Below are 20,942 nucleotides of genomic sequence, written 5' to 3'. Positions count from 1 at the left end.
GGGGTTGACCCGAGCGAGCTTCATACGTCTCCTCCTAATATCTGCACTTTGATTGGACAAAACTGAAGACAACGTGTTATTTTTTATTATGAAGGTATAAATTATGGTACATTAGAACACACCGTCATTCGCACACAATTGAAATCACAGAGGACTGTGTCAAAATGAAAATGAGAAAGCTTTGTCAAAAGTTTATTATAACGAAAAACAATATCTTACTCTTTATGCAGAGACAAAAGACTAAATGCAAATTAAAACAATTGTGAAAACAAACATCTTTAAGTTTGCTATTTTAAATTGCATGCATTTGTATTTAAATGCACATTTTGGAAATTAAAAAGTTATTCAAATCTTTATAAAATCAAATTGATTTAAACAATGTATAGCACTAGAAAATTATATTGGAGTTTTGAGTAGAGCTGCAAGTCAATGGCAAAGCACTGCATGACTTCACAACATGATGACTTCAGTTGAGTTTGTTACAGTAACATTCACAAGAATAAAGAACATTTTGCAATAAACAGATCAACTTGACCTCATAAATAAAATACATTGTAGTGGTGAAGTACAGAAGGACCAAATGTGGAGTATGTTATTCTTTGCACATAATTTCCCTATATGACCCTTCATTTCCTCACAAACTTGACATATCCTTCACATAATACTTTAAATCACATAATAGAGCATAAATACAAAATAGGTTGGTGTGTTCAAAGCAACACTGGCGGTGAATGCCTGGACTGGATCGTGTTCATTAGACACCAAACAGAAGAAAACGGACCCAAAAACTATCTGAACTTGTCCAATGAGAAACGCTCATATGTTTTTTTTGTTGCAAAACATTTTGCAACGTGTGTGCCCTAATGAACATGAACCTGGACTGGACTGGACTGGACTGGGCTGGGCTGGGCTGGGCTGGAGCCCCTACTCCTCCCGCAGGCTCTGAACTGCACTGTACTTCTTACAGGAGTTCTTAAGGCAGGCAGGGGGCCAGGTGATTGGTGAGCAGAAGGAGCAGGGCACCTGGGTCTGCACGTTCCTCTCAAAGAAGTTGAACACTGGGTTCCACCAGGTGTTGGTGAGGTAGTTGTTGGGCGAGCACCGCAGGGCCTGTCAACAAAAAAACTACTTTAAATGTGAGCATTAGCACAATAAACAAAGTCAAGTGTAGGAAGAGCCTTACTGAAGAATAAATAGGCCTCTTTATTTCTCCTCAGGCTAAAGCCCAAAACTATTGTAAACTTTGGCATAAACGTTGCCTAGCAATAGTACTAATATAGATATGTAGAACATGTAATTTTGTGGTGTCTAATTTGTGCAATTCAATAACCAATGAAAATGTTGATGATCATGTAACTGGCAACTATAAGGGAAGGAGCTGTAACAGTAAATGTCAGGCCCTATTATGACATCAGTCTTAGTTTTGACCAGCAGAGGGAGGAACACCATGCCAACAGTCTTAGTTTTGACCAGCAGAGGGAGGAACACCATGCCAACAGTCTTAGTTTTGACCAGCAGAGGGAGGAACACCATGCCAACAGTCTTAGTTTTGACCAGCAGCGAGAGTAACACCATGCCAACACAACATTGTTGACACTGCTTTCAAACAAAACGTTCACAGAACTATGGGAGGTTTACATAAACATTTCCCTGAAACATGAAGGTCATTCCGTTAACATTAGGTTAATCATTATGTTAACAAGTAGCTAGCGGTCTTTTCTTGAGGTGAATCTCACAGGGTGGGTAGAGCCATCGATCATGATCCTAGCCAGGCTTAATGGACGAGGATGAGGGTGTACTCTGAGTTGTGTAAACACTGTGGTAGGTGGTTCAGAGGAGTGTGTGAGTGCTTCTGGCATTGCACGCGCACACACGGTCTGATTCTAACACACACAGAGAGAGAGCTCGTCTGAGCTCAACCCCTAATGCACGGAAGTGTTCCAGTACACCCCCGAGGTCACTAGATGACCAACATTCTATACTCTAAACACAGTAATGTACGGGGTTAAAATACCTACCTACCGCATGAGGTTGGTTTACAACACCAAGGCATACACATAACACTATAGACAATGCTGTACTTTTGACCTCTTGAGATAATACCACTTCTGATTGACTTTTCAAAAACACTCTAAAAAGGTAATTGACAGATAGCCCTCATTTGTTGTGTGGTATATTTGTAATCTTTTCTGTAAAAAACACTTTTGAAAGGCTCTAACTGGCATGGTGATAAGCATTCTTAAACGTCCAATGCAGCCATTTTTATCTCAATATAAAAGGTAACAATTCAGTACCTTACTGTGTTTTGAAATACAATGGTCACAAAGAAACAAATAGCTTCTTAGCAAAGAGCAATTTCTCAAGCAAGAATTTTGTTAGGAATGTTTGGGAGTGGTCTGAGTAGGGAGGGGAAAACTGAAAACTAGCTGTTATTGGCAGAGAGGTTTGGAACTCTTTCTTTTTGGTCTATTAACTAATTTACCACCTGGTGATGTCAACAGGCAGGCCAAAACTACATCCCACTAAATCAGTTTGACATTTCAGCCAGTCTTTTCAAACAGCTCTTACACTAAAAGGGCATTATCATCATTTTCACAGTATTATTCCAACATCCGTGTGGAAATATTTAAGGAAATACAGGAAAATCAAGTTGACGACTGCACTGGGCCTTTAAGCTGCTGTATTGTCAACACATCCACAGAGGTCAGCAGTAGATATTGAACAAGCTGCTTCTCAAAAGGGACACTTAAAAAAATACAAATAAACACTTGTCTCATTCTCACTGGTGGGTGTAATTCAATTCACCTTATAAAGAAGGTTCATTCAACTCTTACCCTACAAGGTCCAGATCCCACAGGTTTTCTGTTCTACCTGATAATTAATTGCACCCCAGGTCTAAATCAGTCCCTGATTATAGGGGAAGAATGAAAAAAATGCAGTGGATCTGGCTTCGAGGTCCAGAGTTGAGTTTGAAGGTTCTGAAGCCTGGTAAGCAGTTTCTGCTGGACAGTATCAGTCCATCTGCAGTATCATCTAGTGTCGACTTTATCATCTCTATCCATCTGCTGTATTATCTATCTGCTTCTACTACATGATAGTATAATGTCACCTGGACGTTGGCCATGGTGTGGCACCACCAGAAGAGAAACTATTACTCTCTTCTATCATTCTAGTGTCTACAGCACACGTGTCAAACTCATTCCACAGAGGACCGAGTGTCCGCAAACAAACGTTAAAGGTGCATGCCGCCACCTACTGTGCTGGAGTGTGTGGTCAATCACGGTTTATAACATTTCTAAATCCTCCTACCTAACTCAGTACTTCTGAGAAAATAAAGAAGAACTCTACTAACTTCTAATAAACACCCCCCCCCAACCAACCAACCCCCAACCTCAATGACCCTACACTTCAATCTTTCCCTCTCTTCAACATACTTACAACAATCGCTACTCCCTTGTCCTTGATTGATGAATTAAGGTCACTGATTAGTAAGGAACTCCCCTCACCTGGTTGTCCTGGTCTTAATTGAAAGGTAAAACCAGCAGACACTAGGCCCTCCATGGAATGAGTTTGACACCCCTGGTCTACAGTATCAATATTTCATCTGGACATTGGCATGGTACCAGTGTAACTCTATCTACAGCCCTCAACTCTGGACCTCGAAGCCAGTGCTTTTTATTTTGTTCCCCTATAATCAGGGACAGATTTAGACCTGGGACACCAGGTGGGTGCAATTAGTTATCAGGCAGACCAGAAATCCAGCAGGCGCCAATCCTCGTAGAGTAAGAGTTGAATACCACTGATCTACAGTATCAATATCACAGGAGGTTGGTGGCACCTTAATTGGGGAGGACGGGCTTGTGTTAATGGCTGGAGCGGTGGAATGGTATCATACATATGGTTTGATGCCATTCCATTCGCTCTGTTCCAGCCATTATTATGAGCCGTCCTCCCCGCAGCAGTCTCCACTGATCAATATCTCACCTGGACGACCAGAAGAGAATATGTAATTTATTTTAAAGATGTTACATTGTCACTTACACCAGAAATACAGTGAAATGTGTTGTTTTACAGCATTAGCCAAAGTAGTACGGCGCCACTGGAGCAAATCAGGGTTAAATGCTTTGTTTCAGGACACAGACCGTTTTTCACCTTGGGTATTCGAACCAGTGACCTTTCGGTTACTGGCCCAACCCTCTTAACCTCTAGGCTACCTGCCACCCCATTACCATATCTAGTATCAGCATCATTCTAGATTCTAGTATCAACATCTCACCTGGACGTTGGCCATGGTGTGGTACCACCAGAAGAGGCGTGAGGTGATGAAGTAGGCCACCACCACATCCACACTGTAGTGTTCGTGGGCCACCAGGATACACACCACCCCCACAGCAGCTAGCAGCCAGCACATCAGGTGGTACCACCAGAACGTCCGCGGGGAGTCTGGGCGAGAGGAGAGACAGAACACACACTAGACCAAGGCTGCCCAACCCGCTTCCTGGAGATCTACTGTCCTGTAGGTTTTCAGTCCAACCCTCTTCCTGGAGATCTACTGTCCTGTAGGTTTTCAGTCCAACCCTAATTTAGCATATCTGATTCAGCTAGTTAAGGTCTTGTTGAGCAGCTAATAAGTAGAATCAGGTGTGTTAAATGAGGGTTGGACTGAAAACCCACAGGACCGTAGATCTCCAGGAAGAGGGTTGGACTGAAAACCCACAGGACGGTAGATCTCCAGGAAGAGGGTTGGACAGTCCTGCACTAGACGTTCTTTCATTTCATTAACCAGGTCAATGTTAAGTGGATGGCTGTGTAAACATATGAGTCTGGAGGAGAGGGGGGACAGAAACAGGGGGTTGTGTATGTCGTCAGGGAGGTCAGATGTTGCATCCTTTTTGAACAAGCCCCATATAGGAGGGAAGGTAATAGTCCAGGGGTGTCAAACTCATTCCATGGAGGGCCTAGATTCTGCTGGATTTTGTTTTTCCTGTCAATTAAGACCTAGACAACCAGGTGAGGGGAGTTATTTACTAATTAGTGACCTTAATTCATCAATCAAGGACAAGGGAGGAGTGAAAACCCACAGACACCCCCATGGAATGAATTTGGCACGTGTACTAGAGCAGGGTTTTCCATACTCGGTCCTGGGGCCCCCCTGCCCTGGGTGCACGTTTTGGTATTTGCCCTAGCACTACACAGTCGATTCAAATTATCAAAGCTTGATGATGAGTTGGTTATTTGAATGAGCTGTGTAGTTCTGGGGCAAAATGTGCACCAGGACCGAGTTTGGGAAACCCTATAATAGAGGATCAGGCCACACCTAGAAAATGTCCCTCCATCAACAAAATGTGGATCTGCCCGGTACTAACTAATCCAGAACGTTTTCAGAGATCATGATGCCGTAGCTATGGGACCTAGTTTGACCTAACAGATAATCTAATTTAATCTAATCTAGATGAGACTATTATATACGTGTGTAGTCATAGTTATCAATAATTAACAACACTCAGATCTAATCTCCCCAATAGGCTGCAGAGGAGTGACAGTACCAGTGGGAACCCTTGATGAGACTGAGTGTGTAAATGGTGGTGGAGTCACTGTGTGTGTGTTTGTGTTTGTGTGTGATTTTCTATCCAATACTCACACTCCTTAATGAACAGGTAGGTGAGGGTGAGCATGACGGTGTGTCCACTGTAGAGGAAGTCGCCACACATGAGGTGGGAGCCGGTGATGGACAGACCGCCGCCGGAGATCAACGTCAGCACACGCTGCATCTTGGCGTGAGAGTCTCCATACAGCTGAGAGAGAGATGGATGGAAAGAGAGAGAAAGAGGTAGAAGGAGAGAGAGATTAGCTTGACAGACAATTTAAGCAGCTTCAGTTACAGGAGTGAAATGAAGAACATTATACAAAACATCTCTGTAACACAAACAATGGTCCCTTGTGGCTAATTTGGTAGAGCATGGCACTTGCAACGCCAAGGTTGTGGGTTCGATTCCCACGGAGGACCAGTACAAACAAAATATAAAAATTGATGCACTCACTACTGTAAATCGCTCTGGATTACTATGAGCCTGTGTTAATGGATAGAATTGTACCTATCCAATGAAATTCCAATTAAACTCCTGTCGTCGCCTTTCTCACGTTGGATCACTGTACCACAATACCCAGAAAACCTCTAATCCCCGGGGCATATATTTCCCATCGAACTCAAGACAGGATGCAATAACGTTTGTGTCCCCAGGGTTCGAATCTTATCCTGAGTCAAAATTGTTTTTTTATGAGCAGCTATTGAGCGTGGCAGGCAGCTCGATATGAGTTCTGGAGGGAGCCAGGATGAGATCACGGCAGGACTTGGTTCACATGCCACAGCTGACACACACACACACACACACACACCCCTCTACCTACCTTGGGGGCGCAGGTGAAGTGATTGCCTGGTACAGGAAGGGTTGTGATGTACATGGTGACACAGCGGTACAGATAGAGGGTGCCAATCAGGAAGAAGAACCTCCGACCTGCAATCGACCTGGAAACAAACACACAAAGTGTAAATAAATGATGTCATCAAACAGGCCACTGTTAAAAAGGGCTTGCGGAACATTTCTCTTGGACATAGACCAGTGGAGGCTGCTGAGGGGAGGATGGCTCATAATAATGGCTGGAACGGAGCAAATGGAATGGCATCCAACCATGTGTTTGATGTATTTGATACCATTCCACGTACTCCGCACCAGCCATTACCACGAGCCCATCCTCCCCAATTAAGGTGCCACCAACCTCCTATGACATAGAAATAATGAAACTGTAATGTTCAGCATACTGTAGCACTTAATGTAGCCTACAAACACTGTCTTATACTGTTTAAGCTGAATGTTGTATAGTCTGGTTAGAATTTCACATACATGGGGATAGTCTTTGACACAGATATCCCAAGATAACCGTTCTCTTACTTGTATCTGAGGAAAAGCCACTGAATAACCCAGATCCCCACCAGGAGCATGCCGTTGATCTCGGTGACCGTGAACGCCCACTTGACCCGGTCGATGTAGTCAAAGAACTTATCGGGCAGTGGCGGGCTGCTCTCCTTCTCCGGGACCCTCTCGTGGACGACTGTGATGACCACGGTGGTCAGGACCAGGTTGAAGATGGCGTAGAAGAACGCGATGGCCGTCTTCCACCACTCCATGGGCAGCCGGTTGCCCTTGGTGTCGGGCAGCGAGATCTTGACGTAGTCCCTGTGGTGCCCCATGACCTTGCGGAGGCATCGTTTGGTGTCCGCCGGGGTGTTTTGCCCGTGTTTGGGGCAGTTGGCGTTGGGGAGAACCCCAAAGACACTTGCGAGGACCCCGCTATCACCATCCATGCCCGGATCCAGATGGGATGCAGTCGGGTCCACAAGCGCCATGGTCCAACACTGTCTACTGTCCACACACACTGCTGTACCAATGAAGAGCTCTCTGGTTCACCCAAAGTCAGCTAGTGCCTCTGAGGGCCCTGGATAAATAGGAATTAGTCCTTGTTGTTGGGCCTACTGTATTTGGTTTGACTGAGGCAAAAATGTCTTCCCCCTGAAGAAGGACAAGAGGTTAGGACTTCAGTTTCACAAAGACCATGACAACATATTACATCTGATGTGGATATTAGCCTATTTCCACATTTCAATCAACAAGGGAAGCCATTTTGGTTCAATATGAGTTTACTGTGTGCTTGTTTCCTGCAGGAGAAAGCAGAAAGGAGACACTGGAGACACTTGAGCCATAATGGAAGGATGGAATGTCTATCTGAGGGTAATCACTGGCTAATGTTCCCTCATTGTCTTCTATTTGGCTGGAGATGTCTGTTGGAAAGTCATTATGACAACCTCTTCTCATTCTTCAGGAAACAACAAGCAGCCGTACATTACACTAATATCCACTACCATTACATTAGCAAAAGGACAGTTGTAAACTGAGATACTAATTAATAATACCAGAGGTCAAGGAAGTCATCATTGCGAAATGCTAGTAGGCTACAGATGTAGGATCTTAATCTGATCACCCTGTTGCAGGAGAACTTTCCTGCAATGCAGGACATTTAAAACTTGTAGTGTATTTGAGATTTAAAAAGGCTTCTGAAGTTTGTAATTTCCTATTTGAAATTTCAGACTTGATTCACCCTTCTGAAAAATGTATCAAAACCTACAAACATTTCCATTAACTATAATCCACATAATAATTCACATTTCCTGTTGCTGCAGGATTATCTTCCTGCTCTAGCAAACTAACAAATCCTCTATCTGTATGTCCCTTTCACTGCAAACTCTTCAACTACCAGCACCTGTCCTGTGATTTAAATAGTTTGGATTTAAATACCACATATTTTTCCCCCAAAAAGCTGCCAACCTTCCAGGCAAAGAAACACAACTGTCGTGTCTCAAAATAGGTAGTCCAGGGATGACGCCAGAACCAAAATAGGAATCACTTCCCCAAAAGTTTTCGTAATGTAGCCTAAGCAAGGCTGATGGTTTCCTTTAATGCAATAGAACACTAGTACATGAAAACCCATGGCTCCATAATGATGATTTAGGATAAGGATGATGAAAAGCAGGGAGGTGGTGGAAACTTCTAGATGTTTACTTTGATTCCACTACTCTTTATATTTAGGATTAGCAAATGAAGGAGATGGAGTTTACTGTACTAGTCGTTCCTGGCTGTATCAACTTAAATGTTCCTTTTGAGTCAATCTTATCAAAATGCTCTTTGTGGTGTTTACAACTGCAGGCTACTCTAGGGGTGTTGACGTGAGTGGAAGCAGTTTAGTGTTTATTTTAACCTTTTGTAGTTGGATATTTCCCAGAAGCACTGGATCATTTACTCTTTGAAGGCTGTTATTTTGGGGACTCGGACAATTGTGCCAGACAGCCTATTTCTCAGACCTGGGTTCAAATACTATTTGAAATCATTTCAAATGCTTTATCTGTGGTTGATTGATCTTACATGGCTTAATGGACCAGTATAATAGTCAAAAAACTGCAAACCCTGCCCACCTGGCATTACAGGCAGGCTAGAGCAAACACTCAAAGTATTTGAAAGATTTCAAATAGTATTTGAACCCAGGCCTGGTGCTTTTATTTGAACTGCATGTTTGTTCGCTCCGTCAAGGAGGATCTGGAACGCTTATCAAATGATTAGTGACTTCGCCGCGGCAACGTTGTTCTCTTTCTTTCTCTTTCTGTCCTCCGCTGCCTGAGCTTATATCCCCAGCCACCTCTCTTCCTCTCTCCTCTTGTCTGACTATATCTATTCCAGCCAGGAGCGGTCCAAATGCAGGCTTCACATGTATAGCCTTAATGCCTGCATGACTGCCGCAAGTAGTTACAGTGTAGAGGCTGCTCACTGTACACCATGTGACTTGGCTTGTGTGGTCCACCATGCATGGATGTTTGGAGATACAGGAAATAGAGGAAATGGAGATTGGTTGTGAGATGCATGTAGCACATGTGTATGTAGTTGCTGTATGTAGTGTGTTGGCCGGACAGTCACTGTACTGTAGGCTAGGTCTGAGACTTGAGAGAGAGAGAGAGAGGTAAAAAAGAGTGAGAGAAGAGGGAAGGAGAGGGAGGTAGACAGCTGGGGGGGAGATGGAGGAGAGAGAGAGAGAGGGTATCTGTGGAATGCCGTAGAACCTATGGACTGTCTGGTACAGGGAGGGGACACCAATCAGAGGGCTTTGTCCTGATGCACAAGAACACACAATCCCATTCTACCAGCTGCCCATTCAGGTAAAGGACACACAGGGCTATTAGTCTGACACACACACACACACACACACACACATGTTCAAACACACAATGCATACACACATTACACATTAACACTTTACACATCCATACATTACACAGACTGCACTGTACTTTGAGGTTTTTTTGAGCTAAAAAAAGAGAGCCCAACCCATTGCTTGTCCAGTTTTCAAAGTGAGGGCATCTGGCTTGATTGAAGAGTCCTAAGCTACAGTATAACCTCTGACTCCAAGGCATGCTACAAATGAAATCTTCAGAAATTCAAAGTTCATTATTCTCTGTTGTCTTTCATTATTCGAGAACATTTTATTGCAACCACGTGCTTAAACTCTCAAAAAATGAACAACTGTAGCTACAAAAATAATTCAAGAATTGTTAATTTGATGTGGGAGTTGTAGATAGTTTACTGTCAACTTTCCAAAGGTTGACAAACTAGCCAAAACAAAGGACCATGACTTACCTAAAGCCACAGGTCCGTTGACTAGTAGTTTCCATTCGCGTGCTTCGTCTCAGTCACACGCCAGTATAAAGCACGGATTCTTGGACACAGGACCATGAGTTTATTTGGGACTGAGCATTTTTTCTTGTTTCTTTTATTGTGTCGAAGAGGATCCACATTTAAAGCAGCTATGAGCCCTTTGAGGTATTAAACCCTGGTACCAGGTCCTTACTCATTAGTGTGTATATATCTGTGATCCAAACGGGTTGATAATAATGGTTTGTTTATAACATGTTTCCAAGTTGAAACTGAATTGATATGACTTGCGCTGAATAATAATTCATAACTTTACCTTGTGTTTGTCTGATTGTGCTGTTTCATATACTGTGGAGGCATGTTATATTTCCTCAGGTGGACCATATATTATTCTTAAGGGGTATTTTACCCACTAGGTGGAGGCACTGCACTATTCTATTTATGGTTTTTAAATTGATGTAGTTCTGTCCTTGAACTGTTCTTGTCTATTAATGTTCTGTATTATGTCATGTTTCATGTTGACCCCAGGAAGAGTAGCTGCTGCTTTTGCAACAGCCAATGGGAATCCTAATAAAATACCAAATAGTTAGGCCCACACACTCAATTCCACATGCTGCTTATTAACCCACCCACTAGATACTAGGTCCAAACTGGTATGAACAGGTCCCTCAGAAGAGAGGGTCCTCTGTAGCTCAATTGGTAGAGCATGGCGCTTGTAACGCCAGGGTAGTGGGTTCGATCCCCGGGACCACCCATACGTAAAAATGTATGCACACATGACTGTAAGTCGCTTTGGATAAAAGCGTCTGCTAAATGGCATATTATTATTATTATTATTATAAGAGAGGACTACTCACAGAATTTGAATAGCAAAGTAGAGTACTTTGCATCTGACCCGAAACAGGCTGCATCCTGGTTTTCCAACTGAGTATCCAACTGAGTAAAATGTAAATGTAAAATGTATTGTAGTGCACTGTTTATCTACTGTATGGTGGTGTCATTTAGCCTTAGGCAGATTGACCTAACAGTACAAAAAATTGTTTAATTCACTGGGGAAAATCACCCCAACAACAACACTGAAGGAGAAGATACTTAATCAATAAGGCCCGAGGGGGTGTGGTATATGGCCAATATACCACGGCTAAGGGCTGTTCTTAAGCACGACACAACGCGGAGTGCCTGGATACAGCCCTTAGCCGTGGTATATTGGCCATATACCACAAACCCGGGAGGTGCCTTATTGCTATTATAAACTGGTTACCAACATAATTAGAGAAGTGAATAAATATGTTTTGTCATGCCTGTGGTGTACGGTGTGATATACCAAGGCTTTCAGTCAATCAGAATTCAGGGCTCGAACCACCCAGTTTATAATGAAGTATAAACCATGGTATAGTATTCCACTATTCCAATACAGGAGACATGAACCAAAATGGAAATGGATGCCAGTAAAATGTACTTTAAATAATGGGGCTCATCTCTGCCTGTTCTTGCTCTCTACCTCTTTTCAGTTAATGAAGTGAGAGCACTTCAGGAATGGCCTTTTTCCATTCTTCTGCACTTCAAAAGCTTCTGCCGCCTTTTAAAAGCTCCATTAACAGATACGAGTGCATCCCCGGCTTCCCCGGCTCCCACAATGCATCTTATACTGAACAAAAATATAAATGCAACATGTGAAGTGTTGGTCCCATGTTTCATGAGCTGAAATAAAAGATCCCAGAAATGTTCCATAAGCACAAAAAGCTTATTTCTCTCAATTGTTTGGCACAAATTTGTATTTCATCCCTGTTGTTAGTGAGCATTTCTTCTTTGCCAAGATAATCCATCCACCTGACAGGTGTGGCATATCACGAAGCTGATTAAACAGCATAATCATTACACAGCTGCACCTTGTGCTGGGGACAATACAATGCCACTCTAAAATGTGCAGTTTTGTCACACAACACATCTCAAGGATTGAGGGGAGTGTGCAATTGGCATGCTGACTACAGGAATGTCCAGCAGAGCTTTTGCCAGACAATTTAATGTTCATTTCTCTACCATAAGCAGCCGCCTCCAAGGTCATTTTAGAACATTTGGCAGGATGTCCAACTGGCCTCACAACCGCAGAACACAATTGCGTTTTATCAATGGCAATTTAATGCACAGAGATACCGTGACGAGATCCTGAGGCCCACTGTTGTGCCATTCATCCGCCGCCATCACCTAATGTTTCAGCATGATAATGCACAGCCTCATGTCGCAAGGATCTGTACACAATTCCTAGAAACTGAAAATGTCCCAGTTCATCCATGGCCTGTCTACTCACTAGACATGTCACCCATTGTGAATGTTTGAGATGCTCTGGATCGATGTGTACGACAGCGTGTTCCAGTTCCCGCCAATATCCAGCAACTTCTCACAGCCATTGAAGAGGAGTGGGACAACATTCCACAGGCCACAATCAACAGCCTGATCAACTCTATGCAAAGGAGATGTCTCGTGCTTCATGAGGCAAATGGTGGTCACACCAGATACTGACTGGTTTTCTGATCCATGCCCCTACCTTTAAAAAAAATGGTATCCGTGACCAACAGATGAATATCTGTATTCCCAGTTGTGAAATCTATAGATTAGGGCCTAATGAATTTATTTAAATTGACTGATTTCCTAATATGAACTGTAACTCAGTAAAATCTTTGAAATTGTTGCATGTTTTGTTCATTATAATAACTGTCATTTCAGGATGCACACAGAATGTCATGTTTACTTACAAAGGAGGCACTTGAGGAAAGGAATGGAAGGGAGAGAGTGTGTACACAAGGTAGAGACTGCGGACGCCGTCCATCCATGAAAGCACCAATTTCCTCCTAATCTATTTCGACGAGGGGGGTAAATGTTATTGCATTTAAGAGTTGCAGCTCTTGTTTCGTATAGAACACCATCTCCCTGACTCACAGAAGGTTCGCTTTCTCTTATGTAACAAACTTCTGAGAAGTTGGCTGTAAACCAATAACTGTTACTCTCTGAACAAAGCTCTAATAGGAATCCTATATCAGTAAATTACTATACACATCAAAGGCAACAGACAAATGATGTTACTGTACAAACACACAGTCTCCTCTCCTTCTATAGCGCTGAGGCCAATACTCAATGTTTTGATGCTTCACTCAAGGCTATCAAACAACAGCAGGTCCCTCAATGCTCTCCCAAGGTTACAGACAGTGCAGAGAATGTCACGAGGGTTAAAATATGCCACAGGGCTTCTATGAGTAAGTAAAGGTGTGGATATAAGTAATACGTCTATAATTGCTTTCTATTCGTATTTACTGTAACTAATATTTTTCAGAGGAGATTGGAGATATTTATTTCCAATGGCGTCCTCCGCATGACCGTACTGAGTGTGTACTGTCCAAGTGAGGTCAACAGTGAGCCTCTCCACCACGCTAGTTTTCCACTGGTCCTCCCAGCAGTGTACCACAGCACAGCCTGTTTTCCCACCAGTCCCTACTGCTGCACCCAGTGCTCTCTCTGAGTCTACAGGGATGGGTGGTGATGGGAAAATGGGCAGCCAAACCTATCCCACATGCTCTCAGACAGAGTAATGGATGGCTTGGCCGGCTCCACTTCACTCTCCCCATGTTAGCTATACTAGCTATTTCGAGAGGAGCCACCCCAGTTGCCATGAAAGCTGTATTTTACTCTAGAGGAGTTGTGCAACTGAGGCCGCCATTTTGGGGCCCGCGTAATGACATGTTACATGATAGCTGTCCAGTTATTTTGTCAGATTCACCATCAAAGGGAGGGTTAAAAATAAAGCAGAGTCACTACCAGACGTGACCCAGCCCTGTCGCAATCAGAGCTCATCATAGTGAAGAGTTAGACACAGGCAATGTAGCTATAGCTACTGTAGTGTACAGCAAGGTTCAACATTCTCTCATACACACACACACACACAGTTTTGTATTGCTACCATTGTGGGGACCAAATAATTGATTCCCATCCAAAATCCTATTTTCCCTAACCCCTAACCTTAACCCTTAACCTAACCATAACCCTAACCTTAAACCTAACCTTAACCCCTAACCCTAAAACTATACCTAACCCTAACTACTAACCCTAAACGTAACCCCTAACCCTAACCTTAATTGTAACCCTAACCCAAATTGTAACCCTAACCCCGAAGCCTAAAATATACTTTTTCCTTGTGGGGACTGGCAAAATGACCCCACTTGAGGATAGTTACAAACACACACACACACACACACACACACACACACACACACACACACACACACACACACACACACACAGCTACTGCTTCTGCTCCCACAGAGAAAATACATACACTATTCAAGAGCTTTCTGGTTTAGTTTAGAAATGTTTGGAAAGCAATCACATCATATTTGAGGAGACATTTTATGGGGAGCCCTAAGTGGACTATGATGCTAAATGCAGCATTGAAACTATGATTTTATGTTTACGTGAGAGCAGTTAATTATGCATTTTTAGACAGTGGTTTACATACACTGTGCAGGCTTTATGGCACAGCAAACACTAGTGGAATGAGGGCATGTCCCAAAACATACAGTGCCTTGCAAAAGTATTCATCCCCCTTGGTGTTTTTTCCTATTTTGTTGCATTACAACCTGTAATTTAAATTGATTTTTATTTGGATTTCATGTGATGGACATACACAAAATAGTCAAAATTGGTGAAGTGAAATGAAATAAATTACTTTTTCAAAGAATTCTAAAAAATAAATAACGGAAAAGTGGTGCGCGCATATGTATTCACCCCTTTGCTATGAAGCCCCTAAATAAGATCTGGTGCAACCAATTACCTTCAGAAGTCACATAATTAGTTAAATAAAGTCCACCTGTGTGCAATCTAAGTGTCACATGATCTGTCACATGATCTCCGTTTTTAAACACCTGTTCTGAAAGGCCCCAGAGTCTGCAACACCACTAAGCAAGGGGCACCACCAAGCAAGCGGCACCATGAAGACCAAGGAGCTCTCCAAACAGCTCAGGGACAAAGTTGTGGAGAAGTACAAATCAGGGTTGGGTTAATAAAAAAATATCTGAAACTTTGAACATCCCACGGAGCACCCTTAAATCCATTATTAAAAAATTGAAAGAATATGGCACCACAACAAACCTGCCAAGAGAGGGCCGCCCACCAAAACTCACGGACCAGGCAAGGAGGGCATTAATCAGAGAGGCAACAAAGAGACCAAAGATAACCCTGAAGGAGCTGCAAAGCTCCACAGCAGAGATTGGAGTATCTGTCCATAGGACCACTTTAAGCCGTACACTCCACAGAGCTGGGCTTTACGGAAGAGTGGCCAAAAAAAGCCATTGTTTAAAGAAAAAAATAAGCAAACATGTTTGGTGTTCGCCAAAAGGCATGTGGGAGACTCCCCAAACATATGGAAGAAGGTACTCTGGTCAGATGAGACTAAAATTGAGCTTTTTGGCCATCAAGGAAAACGCTATGTCTGGCGCAAACCCAACACCTCTCATCACCCCGAGAACACCATCCCCACAGTGAAGCATGGTGGTGGCAGCATCATGCTGTGGGGATGTTTTTCATCGGCAGGGACTGGGAAACTGGTCAGAATGGAAGGAATGATGGATGGCGCTAAATACAGGGAAATCCTTGAGGGAAACCTGTTTCAGTCTTCCAGAGATTTGAGACTGGGACGGAGGTTCACCTTCCAGCAGGACAATGACCCTAAGCATACTGCTAAAGCAACACTTAAGTGGTTTAAGGGGAAATTTAAATGTCTTGGAATCGCCTAGTCAAAGCCCAGACCTCAATCCAATGGAGAATCTGTGGTATGACTTAAAGATTGCTGTACACCAGCGGAACCCATCCAACTTGAAGGAGCTGGAGCAGTTTTGCCTTGAAGAATGGGCAAAAAACCCAGTGGCTAGATGTGCCAAGCTTATAGAGACATACTCCAAGAGACTTGCAGCTGTAATTGCTGCAAAATGTGGCTCTACAAAGTATTGACTTTGGGGGGGTGAATAATTATGCACACTCAAGTTCTGTATTTTTGTCTTATTTCTTGTTTGTTTCACAAGAAAAAATATTTTGCATCTTCAAAGTGGTAGGCATGTTTTGTAAATCCGATGATACAACCCCCCCAAAAAGCCATTTAAATTCCAGGTTGTAAGGCAACAAAATAGGAAAAATGCCAAGGGGGGTGAATACTTTCGCAAGCCACTGTAGGTTAGGATTCAGTGTATGTCCTTTCCCTCTGTCCAATTAATGAGGTTGATTTTAAATAAAGGTCAGTCAGTGAATAGATAATGGACAGTGATCAAGATGAGGTACTGCCTAACAGAGGAATATTGCGATATTGTTGTCTGTTAAGAAGGCCTTTTTAGAAACACCCCAAATGTCCACGTTTACTTTGCCTTCTTCTAATTCCTTAGAGTTCAGCTCTGTATCATTGAGTCTTCTTCTTATTGCAGTGATCGCTCTCTTTCTCCGATACCTCTCCTTCTCACTCAACAAGAGGGGCCACCGCATCGGAAGTTCAGCCGATTAGCATTGTAAACAAGCGCATGTCTGTCTTCCATCAAGACATGGGACAAAAGAACATGTGCATGTTCCTACACTTTTACATGAAAAAGGAATTCACCAACAACACACAGCAGTAGACTACACAGTAACTTTAACTGTTCTCCTTAGAAGACCAACATGGGCAGGTCTCCGGTCTCGGTTCGGGTGAAACCACTCTGTTACGCCCTGGTGGCTTAGCCACACATGGGTGGGTGCCTGGTGGATAATTTCAGGGTATGGGAGACTGCTAGGGCTCCAGTATTACAAGGCGGGCGCCGGGCGGGGGTGTGTCTGTGTGCCGAGCAGCAGGTCTCCACATTTAACATTTACTTTTCAGGAACACCCCCCCACCACCTTCATTAACCACCATGTTCTAAAAGGGGCACCAGCGTGAGGCAAAGGTTCCACCATGGAAATAGTCATTTTAATTCTAAGGGTTCTAAGGGTTCCATGAGCTGTTCTGTCTCTTGTAATTAACTCAACGGAAGGCCATTAACAGACTATCATAGACCTGCTGAAATTGGAAATGGTCTGGTATTGGATTAATGTAATGTAATTAGAAGAAGAAACATTTCAACATCCACTGTAGCCTACATCATTAGCTTGTACATTAAATGTTTTCTATTCAAATACTGTATAGTTAGCATAGTTTTGACGTTCAAAAAGAACATATCACCTGTAGAGGTGTGCCTTGTCTACAGTATTTCCTGTCCCACGTCATGCTGCCAATGAACGATAAGGAACCTGTTCTCTTGCCCGTAATAAAGCATCTTCAAATGACATCATCATTCCGTGCACAAGATTAGGCTAGTATTCTTTCACCACTGAGGCATCTTTGCTTGCTTATTTAATATTGGGAAAGATCATGTTTGAATTTGGAAACTAGGCTATTTAGTACTGTCCATGACTACAGGCTACACAGTGAATGAAAGAAAAGAAAAACGTATATTTGTTGTCGAAAAATAATTTGATTATCATAACTACAATGATGTTGCCTACTAGCAACATAACATACATTGGTGATACCAACCTGGATCACAATAGTTATCTTCATAGGTTGTAATATTCATTCCATATAATGCAATTCACTCTAGGCTATTCAGTAGCCTAGCATACGTGCATTTGGCTACTATTCATTTTATGTAGAGCATATCGTTTATCAACCTACCTGTCTTGCTTGAGATCCTCTCCAGTCGTGCGCCTTGTTCTCTTCGCGTTCAAACTCATAATGTTTACATGGCTGGAATGAACTCTGTCTTTGAGCGTGCGCTCCTCCCATACGCAAACATACAACCCCTCTCTGCATTACTGTATAGCCTAGCCTACAGTCAGCTGCAGAAACTGTCGCCAAAACCATCACTTCTTTACTTACCTGCCCACTCCTTTGTAGAAAGATTATTTAATAGCAAGCATACAATTGTTTCACCTGACCAGTGGTGATAGACATGATAAAGCAACCTTCCAATGCCCATCCATTCAAAGATATATTGCATAGCATTTTCAAATGCAAGATATGCATTTCAATCTTTTTCTAACGTTCAATAATGAATTAGGCCTACAATGTATATAACTGGATATTTGATTGCAATTCAATTTATTTTTTAAATATTTATATTTTTAAATGTCATACAAACCATTTAAGAAATAAACATGCTATATTTAAGCAAGATTGTTCACGCTTCAAAAGAGGTAAAGCCTATGCTTAGCCAACTAGACCTACATGATGATTAAGAAAAATAGGCTATTTATTCCCAGGCCTGTCCTGTAATGAGGGCATTGAATAAGTACATAGCCTATCATCACACTTCTTCCTTTGATGTGGGGGTGGGCGTTTTCCAAAGTAGTCTCCATCCACATGTAAACTACAGGGCCAACCACATGCAACATACAGTTGGCTACAAGTCTTAGTTTACAGTTCAATTCTTCATAGATAGCTTTTAATATTTTGTAATCAAGTCTGTCTTTCCGACAACTGTTTTAAATGTTGGATTATATTTATTTATTTAATTATTTTATGAATATGATTTGCCACAGTACATGATATAGTTCTTTAAAAGGTCATTTCCAATCATATAATTGAATTGGAAAAAATTCAAACTGGAGCCAAAAAACAAAAATGTCTCAATCGAAATGTATAGTCTAATCTGAACATATTTTTATCTAATGTGCATTCCGTATTTATCTCTGCGATACACACCACAGGTCATTAATAACTGGTCCAGGATATGTTATGTAATCTAGCTATGTCATCCATTGATGTCATCACGGTGTCGTTTGAGATTTGCGCGGATAAAACTGACTCCAAATCAGTTTTCAAATAACAGACAGTTCACCAGCGGATAGACATCACTTCCGATTCTGATGACGTAGGCCGTCCTCCTCGGTTCCTGTTTAAGGTTCCTCCATTCAAAGAGATAACTGTCCGTAAAAAGATAACGCGTTAGTAATTTATTTTGTAGGTCGCATAAACCGTAACTGGTGAAGAAAGCTTTCATTATAGACCGTTATGGAGACTTCCGGAAACTCTCACAAGAAACCGAAGCTGAGCAACGCATCAAGCGAGAATTGGGTGAGTTGTTGCATTCATTCACACCCCCACGACCACTGCCACGTCCACTAATATGTTGCGAAACTATTAATGTTGTCTCTTGTTTCTGCAATTTCTGTTCCCAGTAAAACATTTACTGCTATGATTAAATTATGCAATAATTTCTTAGCTGCGCGAATGGTCGTGTTACTAGGATTGGATAAATGCAACTAGTTAGCGTCTTAGAATTGCCACCAAATGCCAGACAGACAGCCATTTGTAGCTAGCTATATCTTGCACGACATTCCAAAAGCATGCTGCAGTTAGCTAGCTAGCTAACTAACTATATGATCCTGTATCTGCTGCAAAATGACCCGTGTCCCTTGATGTACATTTTTGTGTGACCCTCAAAATGCTTCTTGCTAATCTACTCAGCAGCAGCCTAGTGACAGAGAACATGCATTGGAATGTAACTTAGCCCTATGTCACCTTACTGTACATTAGGTGCAAACCAGTCCTTCAACGTTTTTGTCATAATATTGCTGATTACCTTTTGCTTAATGAGTAAGAGATGTGCCTGTCCTGTCCTGTCCTGGACTCTGTGGCTACTGTATGTTGCAAAGTCAGTCAGTGTTAGTCCTATTTGTTCCTTTGCATTTGGGGCTAAGTCAGTGTAATTTGATATGAAACTAAAGGACAGAACAATATTGTGATTGCAGGGAATGCAGAGGGCGACTAATGTGACCTACCAGGCTCACCATGTCAGCAGGAACAAGCGTGGTCAGGTGGTGGGGACGAGAGGAGGCTTCCGTGGATGCACTGTCTGGCTCACAGGTATACAGAATAACTAAAGTTCAGTTAGCTTGGTCCCAGATCTGTTTGTGCTGTCTTGTCAACTCCTAGGGTCATTGGTTGTTGTGAGAATGACCATAGGAGTTGGCAAGACAGCATAAACAGATCTGGGACCAGGTTATCGTTAGTTACAGTCTTCAATGAAATACAAATGTTTTATCAAGCCTTTCTTTCAGTCACTTTATATTCACTCACATTGTAACTCACCATTGAACAAGGTTTACTGACGTATTTGGGTTTCATGTACTACCAAAAGACAATATTAGCATTCAATCAACGGTAGCATTTTTAAAGAATGCATCACATTCATCCACGCTCTGCCTTCAATTCTAATATTGACAGGCACCATTTGTTATCATGCATTCAATGCTAACATTGATGGCCACCATTTTTGTCATTCATTCAATGGTAATATTGACCCAATGCTAAAATTGGGTATTGCTAGCTGGCTACATTCAATGCTAATATTGACCAACCACCATCAACACCTATTTCTCGCCACTCTCTCCCACCCAGGTTTGTCTGGGGCTGGGAAGACCACGGTGAGCATGGCCCTGGAGGAGTACCTGGTGTGCCACGGCATCCCCTGCTACTCGCTGGACGGAGACAACATCCGCCAAGGCTTGAACAAGAACCTGGGCTTCAGCCCCGAGGACCGCGAGGAGAACATCAGGCGTATAGCCGAGGTGGCCCGCCTGTTCGCCGACGCAGGGCTCGTCTGCATCGCCAGCTTCATTTCGCCCTACGGACGGGTGAGT

At 42.7% G+C, this 20,942-nt stretch overlaps 2 protein-coding genes across 2 annotated transcripts; one reads left to right on the top strand and one right to left on the bottom strand.

Moving 5' to 3' along the window:
• Nucleotides 1-331: 331 nt before the first annotated feature.
• On the bottom strand, nt 332-18,021 carry LOC311119556 (phosphatidylcholine:ceramide cholinephosphotransferase 2-like). Its single transcript, XM_084194234.1, has 6 exons — nt 17,974-18,021; nt 6,951-7,568; nt 6,409-6,526; nt 5,642-5,795; nt 4,277-4,443; nt 332-1,110 (listed from the first exon to the last, which is right to left on the bottom strand). The coding sequence occupies exons 2-6, from the start codon at nt 7,403-7,405 to the stop codon at nt 925-927; spliced, it is 1,080 nt and encodes a 359-aa protein (XP_084050360.1). The 5' UTR covers nt 7,406-7,568; nt 17,974-18,021; the 3' UTR covers nt 332-924.
• A 1,169-nt stretch (nt 18,022-19,190) lies between these two features.
• On the top strand, nt 19,191-20,936 carry LOC311119557 (bifunctional 3'-phosphoadenosine 5'-phosphosulfate synthase 1-like; the record flags this gene model as incomplete). Its single annotated transcript, XM_084194235.1, has 3 exons — nt 19,191-19,374; nt 20,052-20,166; nt 20,701-20,936. Coding segments are annotated over exons 1-3 (414 nt in total), but the record flags the coding sequence as incomplete, so codon positions are not given.
• Nucleotides 20,937-20,942: the final 6 nt, after the last annotated feature.

The sequence above is a fragment of the Coregonus lavaretus genome (genome assembly GCF_964263955.1).
Source record: "Coregonus lavaretus genome assembly, contig: HAP1_SCAFFOLD_2220, whole genome shotgun sequence".
In the NCBI taxonomy this organism is placed as follows: domain Eukaryota; kingdom Metazoa; phylum Chordata; class Actinopteri; order Salmoniformes; family Salmonidae; genus Coregonus; species Coregonus lavaretus.
Note: the sequence above shows the minus strand (reverse complement) of the source record. Positions and strands in the feature narration are given on the sequence as shown.

Coding starts and splice junctions, on each gene's coding strand:
- LOC311119556 (XM_084194234.1), bottom strand. CDS start 7,405: ATGGCGCTTGTGGACCCGACTGCATCCCATCTGGATCCGGGCATGGAT. Junction 6,527..6,950: donor TGGCTTTTCCTCAGATACAA/GTAAGAGAACGG, acceptor GTTTGTTTCCAG/GTCGATTGCAGGTCGGAGGT. Junction 4,444..5,641: donor CTACCTGTTCATTAAGGAGT/GTGAGTATTGGA, acceptor CCTCTCGCCCAG/ACTCCCCGCGGACGTTCTGG.